Source organism: Coregonus lavaretus (assembly GCF_964263955.1).
Source record: "Coregonus lavaretus genome assembly, contig: HAP1_SCAFFOLD_1389, whole genome shotgun sequence".
In the NCBI taxonomy this organism is placed as follows: Eukaryota; Metazoa; Chordata; class Actinopteri; order Salmoniformes; family Salmonidae; genus Coregonus; species Coregonus lavaretus.
This window is the reverse complement of record NW_028160920.1, coordinates 69,752-85,171: the sequence shown is the minus strand read 5'-3', so window position 1 is coordinate 85,171 and position 15,420 is coordinate 69,752. Positions and strand designations below refer to the sequence as shown.

Here is a 15,420-nt window from a genome sequence, read left to right as displayed (position 1 = left end):
CAGCCTGGCTGAGTTCAACACGTTCTTTATCTGGGAGGAGGAGAGAGGACGAGTTAAAGTATGACTGAGGCGTCCCCCAGCAGCCTGGCTGAGTTCAACACGTTCTTTATCTGGGAGGAGGAGAGAGGACGAGTTAAAGTATGACTGAGGCGTCCCCGAGCAGCCTGGCTGAGTTCAACACGTTCTTTATCTGGGAGGAGGAGAGAGGACGAGTTAAAGTATGACTGAGGCGTCCCCCAGCAGCCTGGCTGAGTTCAACACGTTCTTTATCTGGGAGGAGGAGAGAGGACGAGTTAAAGTATGACTGAGGCGTCCCCCAGCAGCCTGGCTGAGTTCAACACGTTCTTTATCTGGGAGGAGGAGAGAGGACGAGTTAAAGTATGACTGCGGCGTCCCCCAGCAGCCTGGCTGAGTTCAACACGTTCTTTATCTGGGAGGAGGAGAGAGGACGAGTTAAAGTATGACTGAGGCGTCCCCCAGCAGCCTGGCTGAGTTCAACACGTTCTTTATCTGGGAGGAGGAGAGAGGACGAGTTAAAGTATGACTGAGGCGTCCCCCAGCAGCCTGGCTGAGTTCAACACGTTCTTTATCTGGGAGGAGGAGAGAGGACGAGTTAAAGTATGACTGAGGCGTCCCCCAGCAGCCTGGCTGAGTTCAACACGTTCTTTATCTGGGAGGAGGAGAGAGGACGAGTTAAAGTATGACTGAGGCGTCCCCCAGCAGCCTGGCTGAGTTCAACACGTTCTTTATCTGGGAGGAGGAGAGAGGACGAGTTAAAGTATGACTGAGGCGTCCCCCAGCAGCCTGGCTGAGTTCAACACGTTCTTTATCTGGGAGGAGGAGAGAGGACGAGTTAAAGTATGACTGAGGCGTCCCCCAGCAGCCTGGCTGAGTTCAACACGTTCTTTATCTGGGAGGAGGAGAGAGGACGAGTTAAAGTATGACTGAGGCGTCCCCCAGCAGCCTGGCTGAGTTCAACACGTTCTTTATCTGGGAGGAGGAGAGAGGACGAGTTAAAGTATGACTGAGGCGTCCCCCAGCAGCCTGGCTGAGTTCAACACGTTCTTTATCTGGGAGGAGGAGAGAGGACGAGTTAAAGTATGACTGAGGCGTCCCCCAGCAGCCTGGCTGAGTTCAACACGTTCTTTATCTGGGAGGAGGAGAGAGGACGAGTTAAAGTATGACTGAGGCGTCCCCCAGCAGCCTAGCTGAGTTCAACACGTTCTTTATCTGGGAGGAGGAGAGAGGACGAGTTAAAGTATGACTGAGGCGTCCCCCAGCAGCCTGGCTGAGTTCAACACGTTCTTTATCTGGGAGGAGGAGAGAGGACGAGTTAAAGTATGACTGAGGCGTCCCCCAGCAGCCTGGCTGAGTTCAACACGTTCTTTATCTGGGAGGAGGAGAGAGGACGAGTTAAAGTATGACTGAGGCGTCCCCCAGCAGCCTGGCTGAGTTCAACACGTTCTTTATCTGGGAGGAGGAGAGAGGACGAGTTAAAGTATGACTGAGGCGTCCCCCAGCAGCCTGGCTGAGTTCAACACGTTCTTTATCTGGGAGGAGGAGAGAGGACGAGTTAAAGTATGACTGAGGGGTCCCCCAGCAGCCTGGCTGAGTTCAACACGTTCTTTATCTGGGAGGAGGAGAGAGGACGAGTTAAAGTATGACTGAGGCGTCCCCCAGCAGCCTGGCTGAGTTCAACACGTTCTTTATCTGGGAGGAGGAGAGAGGACGAGTTAAAGTATGACTGAGGCGTCCCCGAGCAGCCTGGCTGAGTTCAACACGTTCTTTATCTGGGAGGAGGAGAGAGGACGAGTTAAAGTATGACTGAGGCGTCCCCCAGCAGCCTGGCTGAGTTCAACACATTCTTTATCTGGGAGGAGGAGAGAGGACGAGTTAAAGTATGACTGAGGCGTCCCCCAGCAGCCTGGCTGAGTTCAACACGTTCTTTATCTGGGAGGAGGAGAGAGGACGAGTTAAAGTATGACTGAGGCGTCCCCCAGCAGCCTGGCTGAGTTCAACACATTCTTTATCTGGGAGGAGGAGAGAGGACGAGTTAAAGTATGACTGAGGCGTCCCCCAGCAGCCTGGCTGAGTTCAACACATTCTTTATCTGGGAGGAGGAGAGAGGACGAGTTAAAGTATGACTGAGGCGTCCCCCAGCAGCCTGGCTGAGTTCAACACGTTCTTTATCTGGGAGGAGGAGAGAGGACGAGTTAAAGTATGACTGAGGCTTCCCCCAGCAGCCTGGCTGAGTTCAACACGTTCTTTATCTGGGAGGAGGAGAGAGGACGAGTTAAAGTATGACTGAGGCGTCCCCCAGCAGCCTGGCTGAGTTCAACACGTTCTTTATCTGGGAGGAGGAGAGAGGACGAGTTAAAGTATGACTGAGGGGTCCCCCAGCAGCCTGGCTGAGTTCAACACGTTCTTTATCTGGGAGGAGGAGAGAGGACGAGTTAAAGTATGACTGAGGCGTCCCCCAGCAGCCTGGCTGAGTTCAACACGTTCTTTATCTGGGAGGAGGAGAGAGGACGAGTTAAAGTATGACTGAGGCGTCCCCCAGCAGCCTGGCTGAGTTCAACACGTTCTTTATCTGGGAGGAGGAGAGAGGACGAGTTAAAGTATGACTGAGGCGTCCCCCAGCAGCCTGGCTGAGTTCAACACGTTCTTTATCTGGGAGGAGGAGAGAGGACGAGTTAAAGTATGACTGAGGCGTCCCCCAGCAGCCTGGCTGAGTTCAACACGTTCTTTATCTGGGAGGAGGAGAGAGGACGAGTTAAAGTATGACTGAGGCGTCCCCCAGCAGCCTGGCTGAGTTCAACACGTTCTTTATCTGGGAGGAGGAGAGAGGACGAGTTAAAGTATGACTGAGGCGTCCCCCAGCAGCCTGGCTGAGTTCAACACGTTCTTTATCTGGGAGGAGGAGAGAGGACGAGTTAAAGTATGACTGCGGCGTCCCCCAGCAGCCTGGCTGAGTTCAACACCATTTTAATCTGTAAGGACGGGAGAGGGGAGGAGTTACGATTATGACCCAACTACCGGCCAACTAGCCTGGTCCCAGATCTGTTTGTGCGGTCTTGGGAACAGATCTGGGACCAGGCTACCCGACAACCACCTACTTGCTGACCAAACAGGATGTGTTGCAAAATACATTTACTCACTGATTCAATCTCATTTCATCCAAACTGCCTGCAGGTGTCTGCGGAGCCCGACGCTAAAATGGTTATATTTTATACGCTGCAAGTCTCCTGTTAACCACTGACAGGGGGGGGAAGCATTGATGCTCTGCAAGTCTCCTGTTAACCACTGACAGGGGGGGGAAGCATTGATGCTCTGCAAGTCTCCTGTTAACCACTGACAGGGGGGGGGGGGGGAGCATTGATGCTCTGCAAGTCTCCTGTTAACCACTGACAGGGGGGGGAAGCATTGATGCTCTGCAAGTCTCCTGTTAACCACTGACGGGGGGGGGGGAAACATTGATGCGCTGCAAGTCTCCTGTTAACCACTGACAGGGGGGGGAAACATTGATGCGCTGCAAGTCTCCTGTTAACCACTGACAGGGGGGGGAAGCATTGATGCGCTGCAAGTCTCCTGTTAACCACTGACAGGGGGGGGGGAAGCATTGATGCTCTGCAAGTCTCCTGTTAACCACTGACAGGGGGGGGAAGCATTGATGCTCTGCAAGTCTCCTGTTAACCACTGACGGGGGGGGGGGAAACATTGATGCGCTGCAAGTCTCCTGTTAACCACTGACAGGGGGGGGAAGCATTGATGCGCTGCAAGTCTCCTGTTAACCACTGACAGGGGGGGGGGAAGCATTGATGCTCTGCAAGTCTCCTGTTAACCACTGACAGGGGGGGGAAGCATTGATGCTCTGCAAGTCTCCTGTTAACCACTGACAGGGGGGGGAAACATTGATGCGCTGCAAGTCTCCTGTTAACCACTGACAGGGGGGGAAGCATTGATGCGCTGCAAGTCTCCTGTTAACCACTGACAGGGGGGGGGAAGCATTGATGCTCTGCAAGTCTCCTGTTAACCACTGACAGGGGGGGGGAAGCATTGATGCTCTGCAAGTCTCCTGTTAACCACTGACAGGGGGGGAAGCATTGATGCGCTGCAAGTCTCCTGTTAACCACTGACAGGGGGGGGGGGAAGCATTGATGCTCTGCAAGTCTCCTGTTAACCACTGACAGGGGGGTGGAAGCATTGATGCGCTCCAAGTCTCCTGTTAACCACTGACAGGGGGGGGGGGGAAACATTGATGCGCTGCAAGTCTCCTGTTAACCACTGACAGGGGGGGGGGGGGAGCATTGATGCGCTCCAAGTCTCCTGTTAACCACTGACAGGGGGGGGGGGGGGAAGCATTGATGCTCTGCAAGTCTCCTGTTAACCACTGACAGGGGGGGGGAAGCATTGATGCGCTGCAAGTCTCCTGTTAACCACTGACAGGGGGGGGGAAGCATTGATGCGCTGCAAGTCTCCTGTTAACCACTGACAGGGGGGGGGGAAGCATTGATGCGCTCCAAGTCTCCTGTTAACCACTGACAGGGGGGGGGGGGAAGCATTGATGCGCTGCAAGTCTCCTGTTAACCACTGACAGGGGGGGGGGGAAGCATTGATGCTCTGCAAGTCTCCTGTTAACCACTGACAGGGGGGGGGAAGCATTGATGCGCTCCAAGTCTCCTGTTAACCACTGACAGGGGGGGGAAGCATTGATGCGCTGCAAGTCTCCTGTTAACCACTGACAGGGGGGGGGAAGCATTGATGCGCTGCAAGTCTCCTGTTAACCACTGACAGGGGGGGGGAAGCATTGATGCGCTGCAAGTCTCCTGTTAACCACTGACAGGGGGGGGAAGCATTGATGCGCTCCAAGTCTCCTGTTAACCACTGACAGGGGGGGGGGGGGGGGGGGGAAGCATTGATGCGCTGCAAGTCTCCTGTTAACCACTGACAGGGGGGGGGGGGAAGCATTGATGCGCTGCAAGTCTCCTGTTAACCACTGACAGGGGGGGGGAAGCATTGATGCGCTGCAAGTCTCCTGTTAACCACTGACAGGGGGGGGAAGCATTGATGCGCTGCAAGTCTCCTGTTAACCACTGACAGAGGGGGGAAGCATTGATGCGCTCCAAGTCTCCTGTTAACCACTGACAGGGGGGGGGAAGCATTGATGCGCTCCAAGTCTCCTGTTAACCACTGACAGGGGGGGGGGAAGCATTGATGCGCTGCAAGTCTCCTGTTAACCACTGACAGGGGGGGGGGGGGAAGCATTGATGCGCTGCAAGTCTCCTGTTAACCACTGACAGGGGGGGAAGCATTGATGCGCTCCAAGTCTCCTGTTAACCACTGACAGGGGGGGGAAGCATTGATGCGCTCCAAGTCTCCTGTTAACCACTGACAGGGGGGGGGAAGCATTGATGCGCTGCAAGTCTCCTGTTAACCACTGACAGGGGGGGGGAAGCATTGATGCGCTGCAAGTCACCTGTTAACCACTGACAGGGGGGGGAAGCATTGATGCGCTGCAAGTCTCCTGTTAACCACTGACAGGGGGGGGAAGCATTGATGCGCTCCAAGTCTCCTGTTAACCACTGACAGGGGGGGGGGGGGGGAAGCATTGATGCGCTGCAAGTCTCCTGTTAACCACTGACAGGGGGGGGGAAAGCATTGATGCGCTGCAAGTCTCCTGTTAACCACTGACAGGGGGGGGGAAGCATTGATGCGCTGCAAGTCTCCTGTTAACCACTGACAGGGGGGGGAAGCATTGATGCGCTCCAAGTCTCCTGTTAACCACTGACAGGGGGGGGAAGCATTGATGCGCTGCAAGTCTCCTGTTAACCACTGACAGGGGGGGGAAGCATTGATGCGCTGCAAGTCTCCTGTTAACCACTGACAGGGGGGGGAAGCATTGATGCGCTCCAAGTCTCCTGTTAACCACTGACAGGGGGGGGAAGCATTGATGCGCTCCAAGTCTCCTGTTAACCACTGACAGGGGGGGGGAAGCATTGATGCGCTGCAAGTCTCCTGTTAACCACTGACAGGGGGGGGGGAAGCATTGATGCGCTGCAAGTCTCCTGTTAACCACTGACGGGGGGGGGAAGCATTGATGCGCTGCAAGTCTCCTGTTAACCACTGACAGGGGGGGGAAGCATTGATGCGCTGCAAGTCTCCTGTTAACCACTGACAGGGGGGGGAAGCATTGATGCTCTGCAAGTCTCCTGTTAACCACTGACAGGGGGGGGAAGCATTGATGCGCTCCAAGTCTCCTGTTAACCACTGACAGGGGGGGGGAAGCATTGATGCGCTCCAAGTCTCCTGTTAACCACTGACAGGGGGGGGGAAGCATTGATGCTCTGCAAGTCTCCTGTTAACCACTGACAGGGGGGGGGGTGGGAGCATTGATGCGCTCCAAGTCTCCTGTTAACCACTGACAGGGGGGGGAAGCATTGATGCGCTCCAAGTCTCCTGTTAACCACTGACAGGGGGGGGAAGCATTGATGCGCTGCAAGTCTCCTGTTAACCACTGACAGGGGGGGAAGCATTGATGCGCTGCAAGTCTCCTGTTAACCACTGACAGGGGGGGGAAGCATTGATGCGCTCCAAGTCTCCTGTTAACCACTGACAGGGGGGGGAAGCATTGATGCGCTGCAAGTCTCCTGTTAACCACTGACAGGGGGGGGAAGCATTGATGCGCTGCAAGTCTCCTGTTAACCACTGACGGGGGGGGGGGGGAAGCATTGATGCGCTCCAAGTCTCCTGTTAACCACTGACAGGGGGGGGGAAGCATTGATGCGCTGCAAGTCTCCTGTTAACCACTGACAGGGGGGGGGAAGCATTGATGCGCTCCAAGTCTCCTGTTAACCACTGACAGGGGGGGGAAGCATTGATGCGCTGCAAGTCTCCTGTTAACCACTGACAGGGGGGGGGAAGCATTGATGCTCTGCAAGTCTCCTGTTAACCACTGACAGGGGGGGGAAGCATTGATGCGCTGCAAGTCTCCTGTTAACCACTGACAGGGGGGGAAGCATTGATGCGCTCCAAGTATCCTGTTAACCACTGACAGGGGGGGAAGCATTGATGCGCTCCAAGTCTCCTGTTAACCACTGACAGGGGGGGGGGGAAGCATTGATGCGCTGCAAGTCTCCTGTTAACCACTGACAGGGGGGGGGGGGGAAGCATTGATGCTCTGCAAGTCTCCTGTTAACCACTGACAGGGGGGGGAAGCATTGATGCGCTGCAAGTCTCCTGTTAACCACTGACGGGGGGGGGGGGAAGCATTGATGCGCTGCAAGTCTCCTGTTAACCACTGACAGGGGGGGGGGAAGCATTGATGCGCTCCAAGTCTCCTGTTAACCACTGACAGGGGGGGGAAGCATTGATGCGCTCCAAGTCTCCTGTTAACCACTGACAGGGGGGGGGAAGCATTGATGCGCTGCAAGTCTCCTGTTAACCACTGACAGGGGGGGGGAAGCATTGATGCTCTGCAAGTCTCCTGTTAACCACTGACAGGGGGGGGGAAGCATTGATGCTCTGCAAGTCTCCTGTTAACCACTGACAGGGGGGGGGAAGCATTGATGCGCTGCAAGTCTCCTGTTAACCACTGACAGGGGGGGGGGGGAAGCATTGATGCGCTGCAAGTCTCCTGTTAACCACTGACAGGGGGGGGAAGCATTGATGCGCTGCAAGTCTCCTGTTAACCACTGACAGGGGGGGGGGGAAGCATTGATGCGCTGCAAGTCTCCTGTTAACCACTGACAGGGGGGGGGGAAGCATTGATGCTCTGCAAGTCTCCTGTTAACCACTGACAGGGGGGGGGGAAGCATTGATGCGCTCCAAGTCTCCTGTTAACCACTGACAGGGGGGGGAAGCATTGATGCGCTGCAAGTCTCCTGTTAACCACTGACAGGGGGGGGAAGCATTGATGCGCTGCAAGTCTCCTGTTAACCACTGACAGGGGGGGGGGGGAAGCATTGATGCGCTGCAAGTCTCCTGTTAACCACTGACAGGGGGGGGGGAAGCATTGATGCTCTGCAAGTCTCCTGTTAACCACTGACAGGGGGGGGAAGCATTGATGCGCTGCAAGTCTCCTGTTAACCACTGACAGGGGGGGGAAGCATTGATGCGCTGCAAGTCTCCTGTTAACCACTGACAGGGGGGGGGAAGCATCTCAGTCAAGTCCCGCCTCTCCCATCTAATCATTGTTTTATACCAGTGCTGGGAAAAGTACTTGAGTAAAAGTATAAATCAAATGTAAATGTGTCACATGCGCTGAATACAGCAGGTGTAGGTATACCTTAGAGAAATGCTGACTGACAAGAAATTTTTTTTTTTTACAAATCACAAAAAAAATACAATATAAAATAATACAAAATAAAAGTAACAAATAATTAAAGCGCAGCAGTAAAATAAAATAACAATAGCGAGGCTTTATACAGGGGGTACCGGTACAGAGTCAATGTGCGGGGGCACCGGTTAGTCGAGGTAATTGAGGTAATATGTACATGTAGGTAGAGTTAAAGTGACTATGCATAGATAATTAACAGAGTAGCAGCAGCGTAAAAGAGGGGGTGGGGGGGCAGTGCAAATAGTCCGGGTAGCCATTTGATTAGATGTTCAGGAGTCTTATGGCTTGGGGGTAGAAGCTGTTAAGGAGCCTTTTGTTACCTAGACTTGGCGCTCCGGTACTGCTTGCCGTGTGGTAGCAGAGAGAACAGTCTATGACTTGGGTGACTGGAGTCTTTGACAATTTTCTGGGCCATCTTCTGACACTGCCTAGTATATAGGTCCTGGATGGCAGGAAGCATGGCCCCAGTGATGTACTGGGCCGTACACACTACCCTCTGTAGTGCCTTACGGTCGGATGCCGAGCAGTTGCCATACCAGGCGGTGATGCAACCGGTCAGGATGCTCTCTGGTTGCACATTTAACATGCTGGTAACCGAGTCACTGGTGCTTCCTGCTTTAGTTTTTGCTTATAAGCAGGAATCAGGAGGATAGAGTTATGGTCAGATTTGCCAAATGGAGGGCGAGGGAGAGCTTTGTATGCGTCTCTGTGTGTGGAGTAAAGGTGGTCTAGAGTTGTTTTTCCCTCTGGTTGCACATTTAACATGCTGGTAGAAATTAGGTAGAACGGATTTAAGTTTCCCTGCATTAAAGTCCCCGGCCACTAGGAGCGCCGCCTCTGGATGAGCGTTTTCCTGTTTACTTATGGCCTTATACAGCTCATTCAGTGCGGTCTTCGTGCCAGCCTCGGTTTGTGGTGGTAAATAGACGGCTACGAAGAATATAGATGAAAACTCTCTTGGTAGATAGTGTGGTCTACAGCTTATCATGAGATACTCTACCATAGGCGAGCAAAACCTTAGAGACTTCCTTTAATATTGGATTTCGTGCACCAGCTGTTGTTTACATATATACAGACCGCCACCCCTTGTTTTACCAGAGGCTGCTGTTCTATCCTGCCGATACAGTGTATAACCCACCAGCTGTATGTTATTCATGTCTTCGTTCAGCCACGACTCGGTGAAACATAAGATATTACAGTTTTTAATGTCCCGTTGGTAGGATATACGATTGTAAGTTAGCCAATAGTATCGATGGCAAAGACAGATTAGCCACTCGTCGCTGGCTCCTTACCAAGCACCCCGATCTCCTTCCGCGATATCTCCTTTTCTTTCTACTGCGAATGACGGGGATGAGGGCCCTGTCGGGTGTCTGGAGCAAATCCCTATCGTCCGACTCATTAAAGAACAATTATTTGTCCAGTTCAAGGTGAGTAGTCGCTGTTCTGAAACCGTCTATGTGCTCGTCGTCCTCACCAGGGTCTTGGACCTGACTGCAGTTTGGCGTCTTAACCGACTTCAGCGGGCAAAGTCTCACCTTCGATGGCCACTGGCACACTGGAGAAGTGTGCTCATCACGGATGAATCCCGGTTTCAACTGTACCGGGCAGATGGCAGACAGCGTGTATAGAGTTGTGTGGGCGAGCGTTTGCTGATGTCAACGTTGTGAACAGAGTGCCCCATGGTGGCGGTGGGGTTATGGTATGGGCAGGCATAAGCTACGGACAACGAACACAATTGCATTTTATCGATGGCAAAACTGGCCTATTAGTATTGTCTTAGTTGATGGTAATATCAGTTCTTACCATCATTGGCTTGAAGACGTTAAGCTCAAAGTGTCCGTTGCTGCCTCCGATGGTCACAGCCACGTTGTTTCCCATAACCTGGGCTGCTACCATGGTCATGGCCTCGCACTGGGTGGGGTTAACTTTCCCTGGAAGATATACGTTCAAATACATATCAGTTAAAACCCCCATGGTTAAAACACATCTTAGTTAAAACCCCATGGTTAAAACACATCTTAGTTAGTTAAAACCCCTTGGTTAAAACCCATCTTAGTTAAAACCCCATGGTTAAAACCCATCTTAGTTAAAACCCCATGGTTAAAACCCATCTTAGTTAAAACCCCATGGTTAAAACCCATCTTAGTTAAAACCCCATGGTTAAAACCCATCTTAGTTAAAACCCCATGGTTAAAACCCATCTTAGTTAAAACCCCATGGTTAAAACACACACACACACATAAGTCAACATTCCAAGGTAGGACATTACACACCAGCTCAAATCACAACCGGTTTGAAATCCTACAACAATATAGCTGTGCAGAGGTCAACAACACTCCTTCTGATAGGAGGGTAAACACTGGACAGCACAGCACAACTTTCAAGGCTCTCAAAAATGTCAGGTCTGTCTTCAGTAGAAACGTGTGTAATAATTCCATGAGCATAGGTTCCTTACCCTTTCAAAACAGCCAGAAGTACGTCAACATGTTATTGTTGCAGGTCCCTGAATAAAAGGCAGGTTGTGGGTAGCTAGATAGTCTCTATACCATGTCTTGCTGAAGTAGAGGTCAAGGAGCAGGAAGAAGAAAAGGCCTGGACAGAAATAAGCCCTGAAACCTGACCCAGCCTAGATGGATGATTCAGAACAGCTGGGAGTTACGTGGGATCATGCAGCTCTGTTCCACTTAGCTAATGCAAAACCACTGGGACACATACAGTGGGGAGAACAATTATTTGATACACTGCCGATTTAAAAAAAAAAAAAAAAAATGCAAATGAATTACTTAAAAATCATACAATGTGATTTTCTGGATTTTTGTTTTAGATTCCGTCTCTCACAGTTGAAGTGTACCTATGATAAAAATGACAGACCTCTACATGCTTTGTAAGGAGGAAAACCTGCAAAATCGGCAGTGTATCAAATACTTGTTCTCCCCACTGTAGCTAGAAGAACACAATAACTTGGGTACTATGCCTTCTATGGCATGTCCAAATACTGTTCACTCTTTCAGAGATCTCCTTCACTCCTTTCCTACTGACAGTGAACTATATTGTGTTATGCTTGACAACTATGGTGAAAACCAGACTATGGAAACTCACCAGGCATGATACTGCTACCAGGCTCGTTCTCAGGCAGACAGAGTTCTCCCAGGCCAGAGTCGGGCCCTAACCCTAACCCCTAACCCCTAACCCTAACCCCTAACCCCTAACCCTAACCCCTAACCCTAACCCCTAACCCCTAACCCTAACCCCTAACCCCTAACCCTAACCCCTAACCCCTAACCCTAACCCCTAACCCCTAACCCTAACCCCTAACCCCTAACCCTAACCCCTAACCCCTAACCCCTAACCTACTCACCAGGCATGATGCTGCTACCTGGCTCGTTCTCAGGCAGACAGAGTTCTCCCAGGCCAGAGCGGGGCCCGGACCCCAGGAAGCGGATATCATTGGCGATCTTCATCATACTGACGGCCACCGTGTTCAACGCTCCGCTCAGCTCCACCAGAGCATCGTGGGCCGCCAGAGCCTCAAACTTGTTGGGAGCCGTCACGAAAGGCAGACCTGGAGACAGGTTATGACATCATGTAGACAGGTCTTGATAACAATAGAAAATTAAAGGCTGACAGTGTATGTAATGTATGACTTATGATAACAGCTGGGAGGGAGAACTGTAGCCACAACAACACAATTCGAACCCTCTGACACAACCAAGTGACTTGGTGTACAGAGAAAACAGGAGAGGACAGAGTGCAGAGCCCTGTGGGACACCAGTAGTGAGACATTAAAGAGGACCTAGTATAGAGCCCTGGGGGACACCAGTAGTGAGCCATTAAAGAGGACCTAGTACAGAGCCCTGGGGGACACCAGTAGTGAGACATTAAAGAGGACCTAGTACAGAGCCCTGGGGGACACCAGTAGTGAGACATTAAAGAGGACCTAGTACCGAGGCCCTGGAGGACACCAGTAGTGAGACATTAAAGAGGACCTAGTACAGAGTCCTGGGGGACACCAGTAGTGAGTCATTAAAGAGGACCTAGTACAGAGCCCTGGGGGACACCAATAGTGAGACATTAAAGAGGACCTAGTACAGAGCCTTGGGGGACACCAGTAGTGAGACATTAAAGAGGACCTAGTACAGAGTCCTGGAGGACACCAGTAGTGAGACATTAAAGAGGACCTAGTACAGAGCCCTGGGGGACACCAATAGTGAGACATTAAAGAGGACCTAGTACAGAGCCCTGGGGGACACCAGTAGTGAGACATTAAAGAGGACCTAGTACAGAGCCCTGGGGGACACCAGTAGTGAGACATTAAAGAGGACAGAGTACAGAGTCCTGGGGGACACCAGTAGTGAGACATTAAAGAGGACCTAGTACAGAGTCCTGGAGGACACCAGTAGTGAGACATTAAAGAGGACCTAGTACAGAGTCCTGGAGGACACCAGTAGTGAGACATTAAAGAGGACCTAGTACAGAGCCCTGGGGGACACCAATAGTGAGACATTAAAGAGGACCTAGTACAGAGCCCTGGGGGACACCAGTAGTGAGACATTAAAGAGGACCTAGTACAGAGCCCTGGGGGACACCAGTAGTGAGACATTAAAGAGGACAGAGTACAGAGTCCTGGGGGACACCAGTAGTGAGACATTAAAGAGGACCTAGTACAGAGTCCTGGGGGACACCAGTAGTGAGACATTAAAGAGGACCTAGTACAGAGCCCTGGGGGACACCAGTAGTGAGACATTAAAGAGGACCTAGTACAGAGTCCTGGGGGACAGCAGTAGTGAGACACCAGTAGTGAGACATTAAAGAGGACCTAGTACAGAGCCCTGGGGGACACCAGTAGTGAGCCATTAAAGAGGACAGAGTACAGAGCCCTGGGGGACAGCAGTAGTGAGACATTAAAGAGGACCTAGTACAGAGCCCTGGGGGACACCAATAGTGAGACATTAAAGAGGACCTAGTACTGAGCCCTGGGGGACACCAGTAGTGAGACATTAAAGAGGACCTAGTACAGAGCCCTGGGGGACACCAGTAGTGAGACATTAAAGAGGACCTAGTACAGAGCCCTGGGGGACACCAGTAGTGAGACATTAAAGAGGACCTAGTACAGAGCCCTGGGGGACACCAGTAGTGAGACATTAAAGAGGACCTAGTACAGAGCCCTGGGGGACACCAATAGTGAGACATAATGGAGGACCTAGTACAGAGCCCTGGGGGACACCAGTAGTGAGACATAATGGAGGACCTAGTACAGAGCCCTGGGGGACACCAATAGTGAGACATAATGGAGGACCTAGTACAGAGCCCTGGGGGACACCAGTAGTGAGACATAATGGAGGACCTAGTACAGAGCCCTGGGGTGCACCAGTAGTGAGACATAATGGAGGACCTAGTACAGAGCCCTGGGGTGCACAACATGGACCAGACATGACTATCATAACCATTATGAAACAGGGTGTAGCCTCCAGTACCTGTGAGAGAGGGGGGTGGGGGGGTGTTTCCTCCTGTACCTGTGAGAGAGGGGGGTGGGGGGGTGTAGCCTCCAGTACCTGTGAGAGAGGCGACAGTAGCTGCTACTTTCTCAGCGAAGCCGATGCGTGTGTTGAGGCCTGTTCCCACGGCAGTGCCCCCTGCTGCCAGCTCATATATTCTGGGCATGGCTGACTTCACTCGCTCCATACTGTACTTTACCTGCTGCACGTACCCACTGAACTCCTGCAAAACGCAGAGAGACAGGACAGTTAGTTGACTGGTAGGAATACATTTGAAATAGCTCATATAGGACAGTTAGTTGACTGGTAGGAATACATTTGAAATAGCTCATATAGGACAGTTAGTTGACTGGTAGGAATACATTTGAAATAGCTCATATAGGACAGTTTGACATCTAGCAGACTAATATGTTATCACACTAGTGTTGCACCGAAACAGCGCTACTTTTTCAATACAACATGAAAAACGGTTCAGTACAAGAATTTGGTTACTTTCGTTTCTTCTATCAAATATGTCTCACGTTTGGAAATCAACTAAATGCATTGAAATGTATTAATTTGTCCAAGTTTCTCATAAGCCATAAACAGTTATTCGTATTCCCTGCAGCTTTCTCAAGAGGCAACGGCAAGGGGATTCCCCTCTGTGTCTGTGTGTACGGTTCGCGTATGTCTCTTTCTACCCACCCCCTCCCCCCCATAAAATAAAATAAAAGGGTGGTTGTCCCACTGGCTATAAGGTGAATGCACCAATTTGTAAGTCGCTCTGGATAAGAGCGTCTGCTAAATGACTTAAATGTAAATGTGTAGCCGTTAGCATGCTAATGATAACCGTCTGCTGGTAGATGGAAAGGCTTTCCCAAAAAACCTTCTCCATTAAAAGCGAACTACTAAGCAGCTTATGCCTACCTGGCAGAGTCAGGATTATTTGCATCAATCCAGTGGACATTTATTTTACAAAACGTAATAAAGTGCGATTTTGACAGCGAAAAGCTTCTTTCTTTGCCATGCTATTATTTTGGTATCGAGTATCATGATACTGAACCTGGTATCGGAGTCAAAATTCTGGTATCGTGACAACACCATATCACAGAGAGAGGCACAGAGGTTATAGCATGACATAACATGACACTGGCCACAGCTAAATTAATCAATCAGCAACATCATGATCATCAGAGACATAGTGTCTTCAGTTAGAGAGCGTTAAACTGCGTCCTACAACATAAAGACATTATGAGATGTGTGTGTGTCTATGTACTGTACCTGTCCTAAAGACAACGGCACAGCATCCTGTGTGTCTATGTACTGTACCTGTCCCAGAGACAACGGCACAGCATCCTGTGTGTCTATGTACTGTACCTGTCCCAGAGACAACGGCACAGCATCCTGTGTGTCTATGTACTGTACCTGTCCTAGAGACAACGGCACAGCATCCTGTGTGTGTGTGCGTCCGATCTTGATGATGTCTTTGAACTCCACAGCCTTGGCGTGCAGGGCATCGTGGAGGTGTTGTAGGCCGGGGAGCAGAACCTCGTGGACCTCTTTGGCTGCTGCGATGTGCATGGCTGTGGGGAACGTGTCGTTGGAGCTCTG

The 15,420-nt window shown here is 51.4% G+C and overlaps 1 protein-coding gene across 5 annotated transcripts in view; it reads right to left on the bottom strand.

Moving 5' to 3' along the window:
- Positions 1 to 15,420, bottom strand: part of LOC311121303 (fumarate hydratase, mitochondrial-like) — a 29,918-nt gene that overhangs the window by 3,049 nt on the left and 11,449 nt on the right. For 2 of the 5 annotated variants that reach the window (XM_084195808.1, XM_084195807.1), the window contains exons 5-8: positions 15,235 to 15,417; positions 13,888 to 14,053; positions 11,694 to 11,897; positions 10,139 to 10,266 (exon numbers count right to left, since the gene is read on the bottom strand). In XM_084195808.1, the coding sequence (XP_084051934.1) occupies positions 10,139 to 10,266; positions 11,694 to 11,897; positions 13,888 to 14,053; positions 15,235 to 15,417 (681 nt within the window). The other 3 variants (XM_084195811.1, XM_084195810.1, XM_084195809.1) reach the window with 3 other exon arrangements.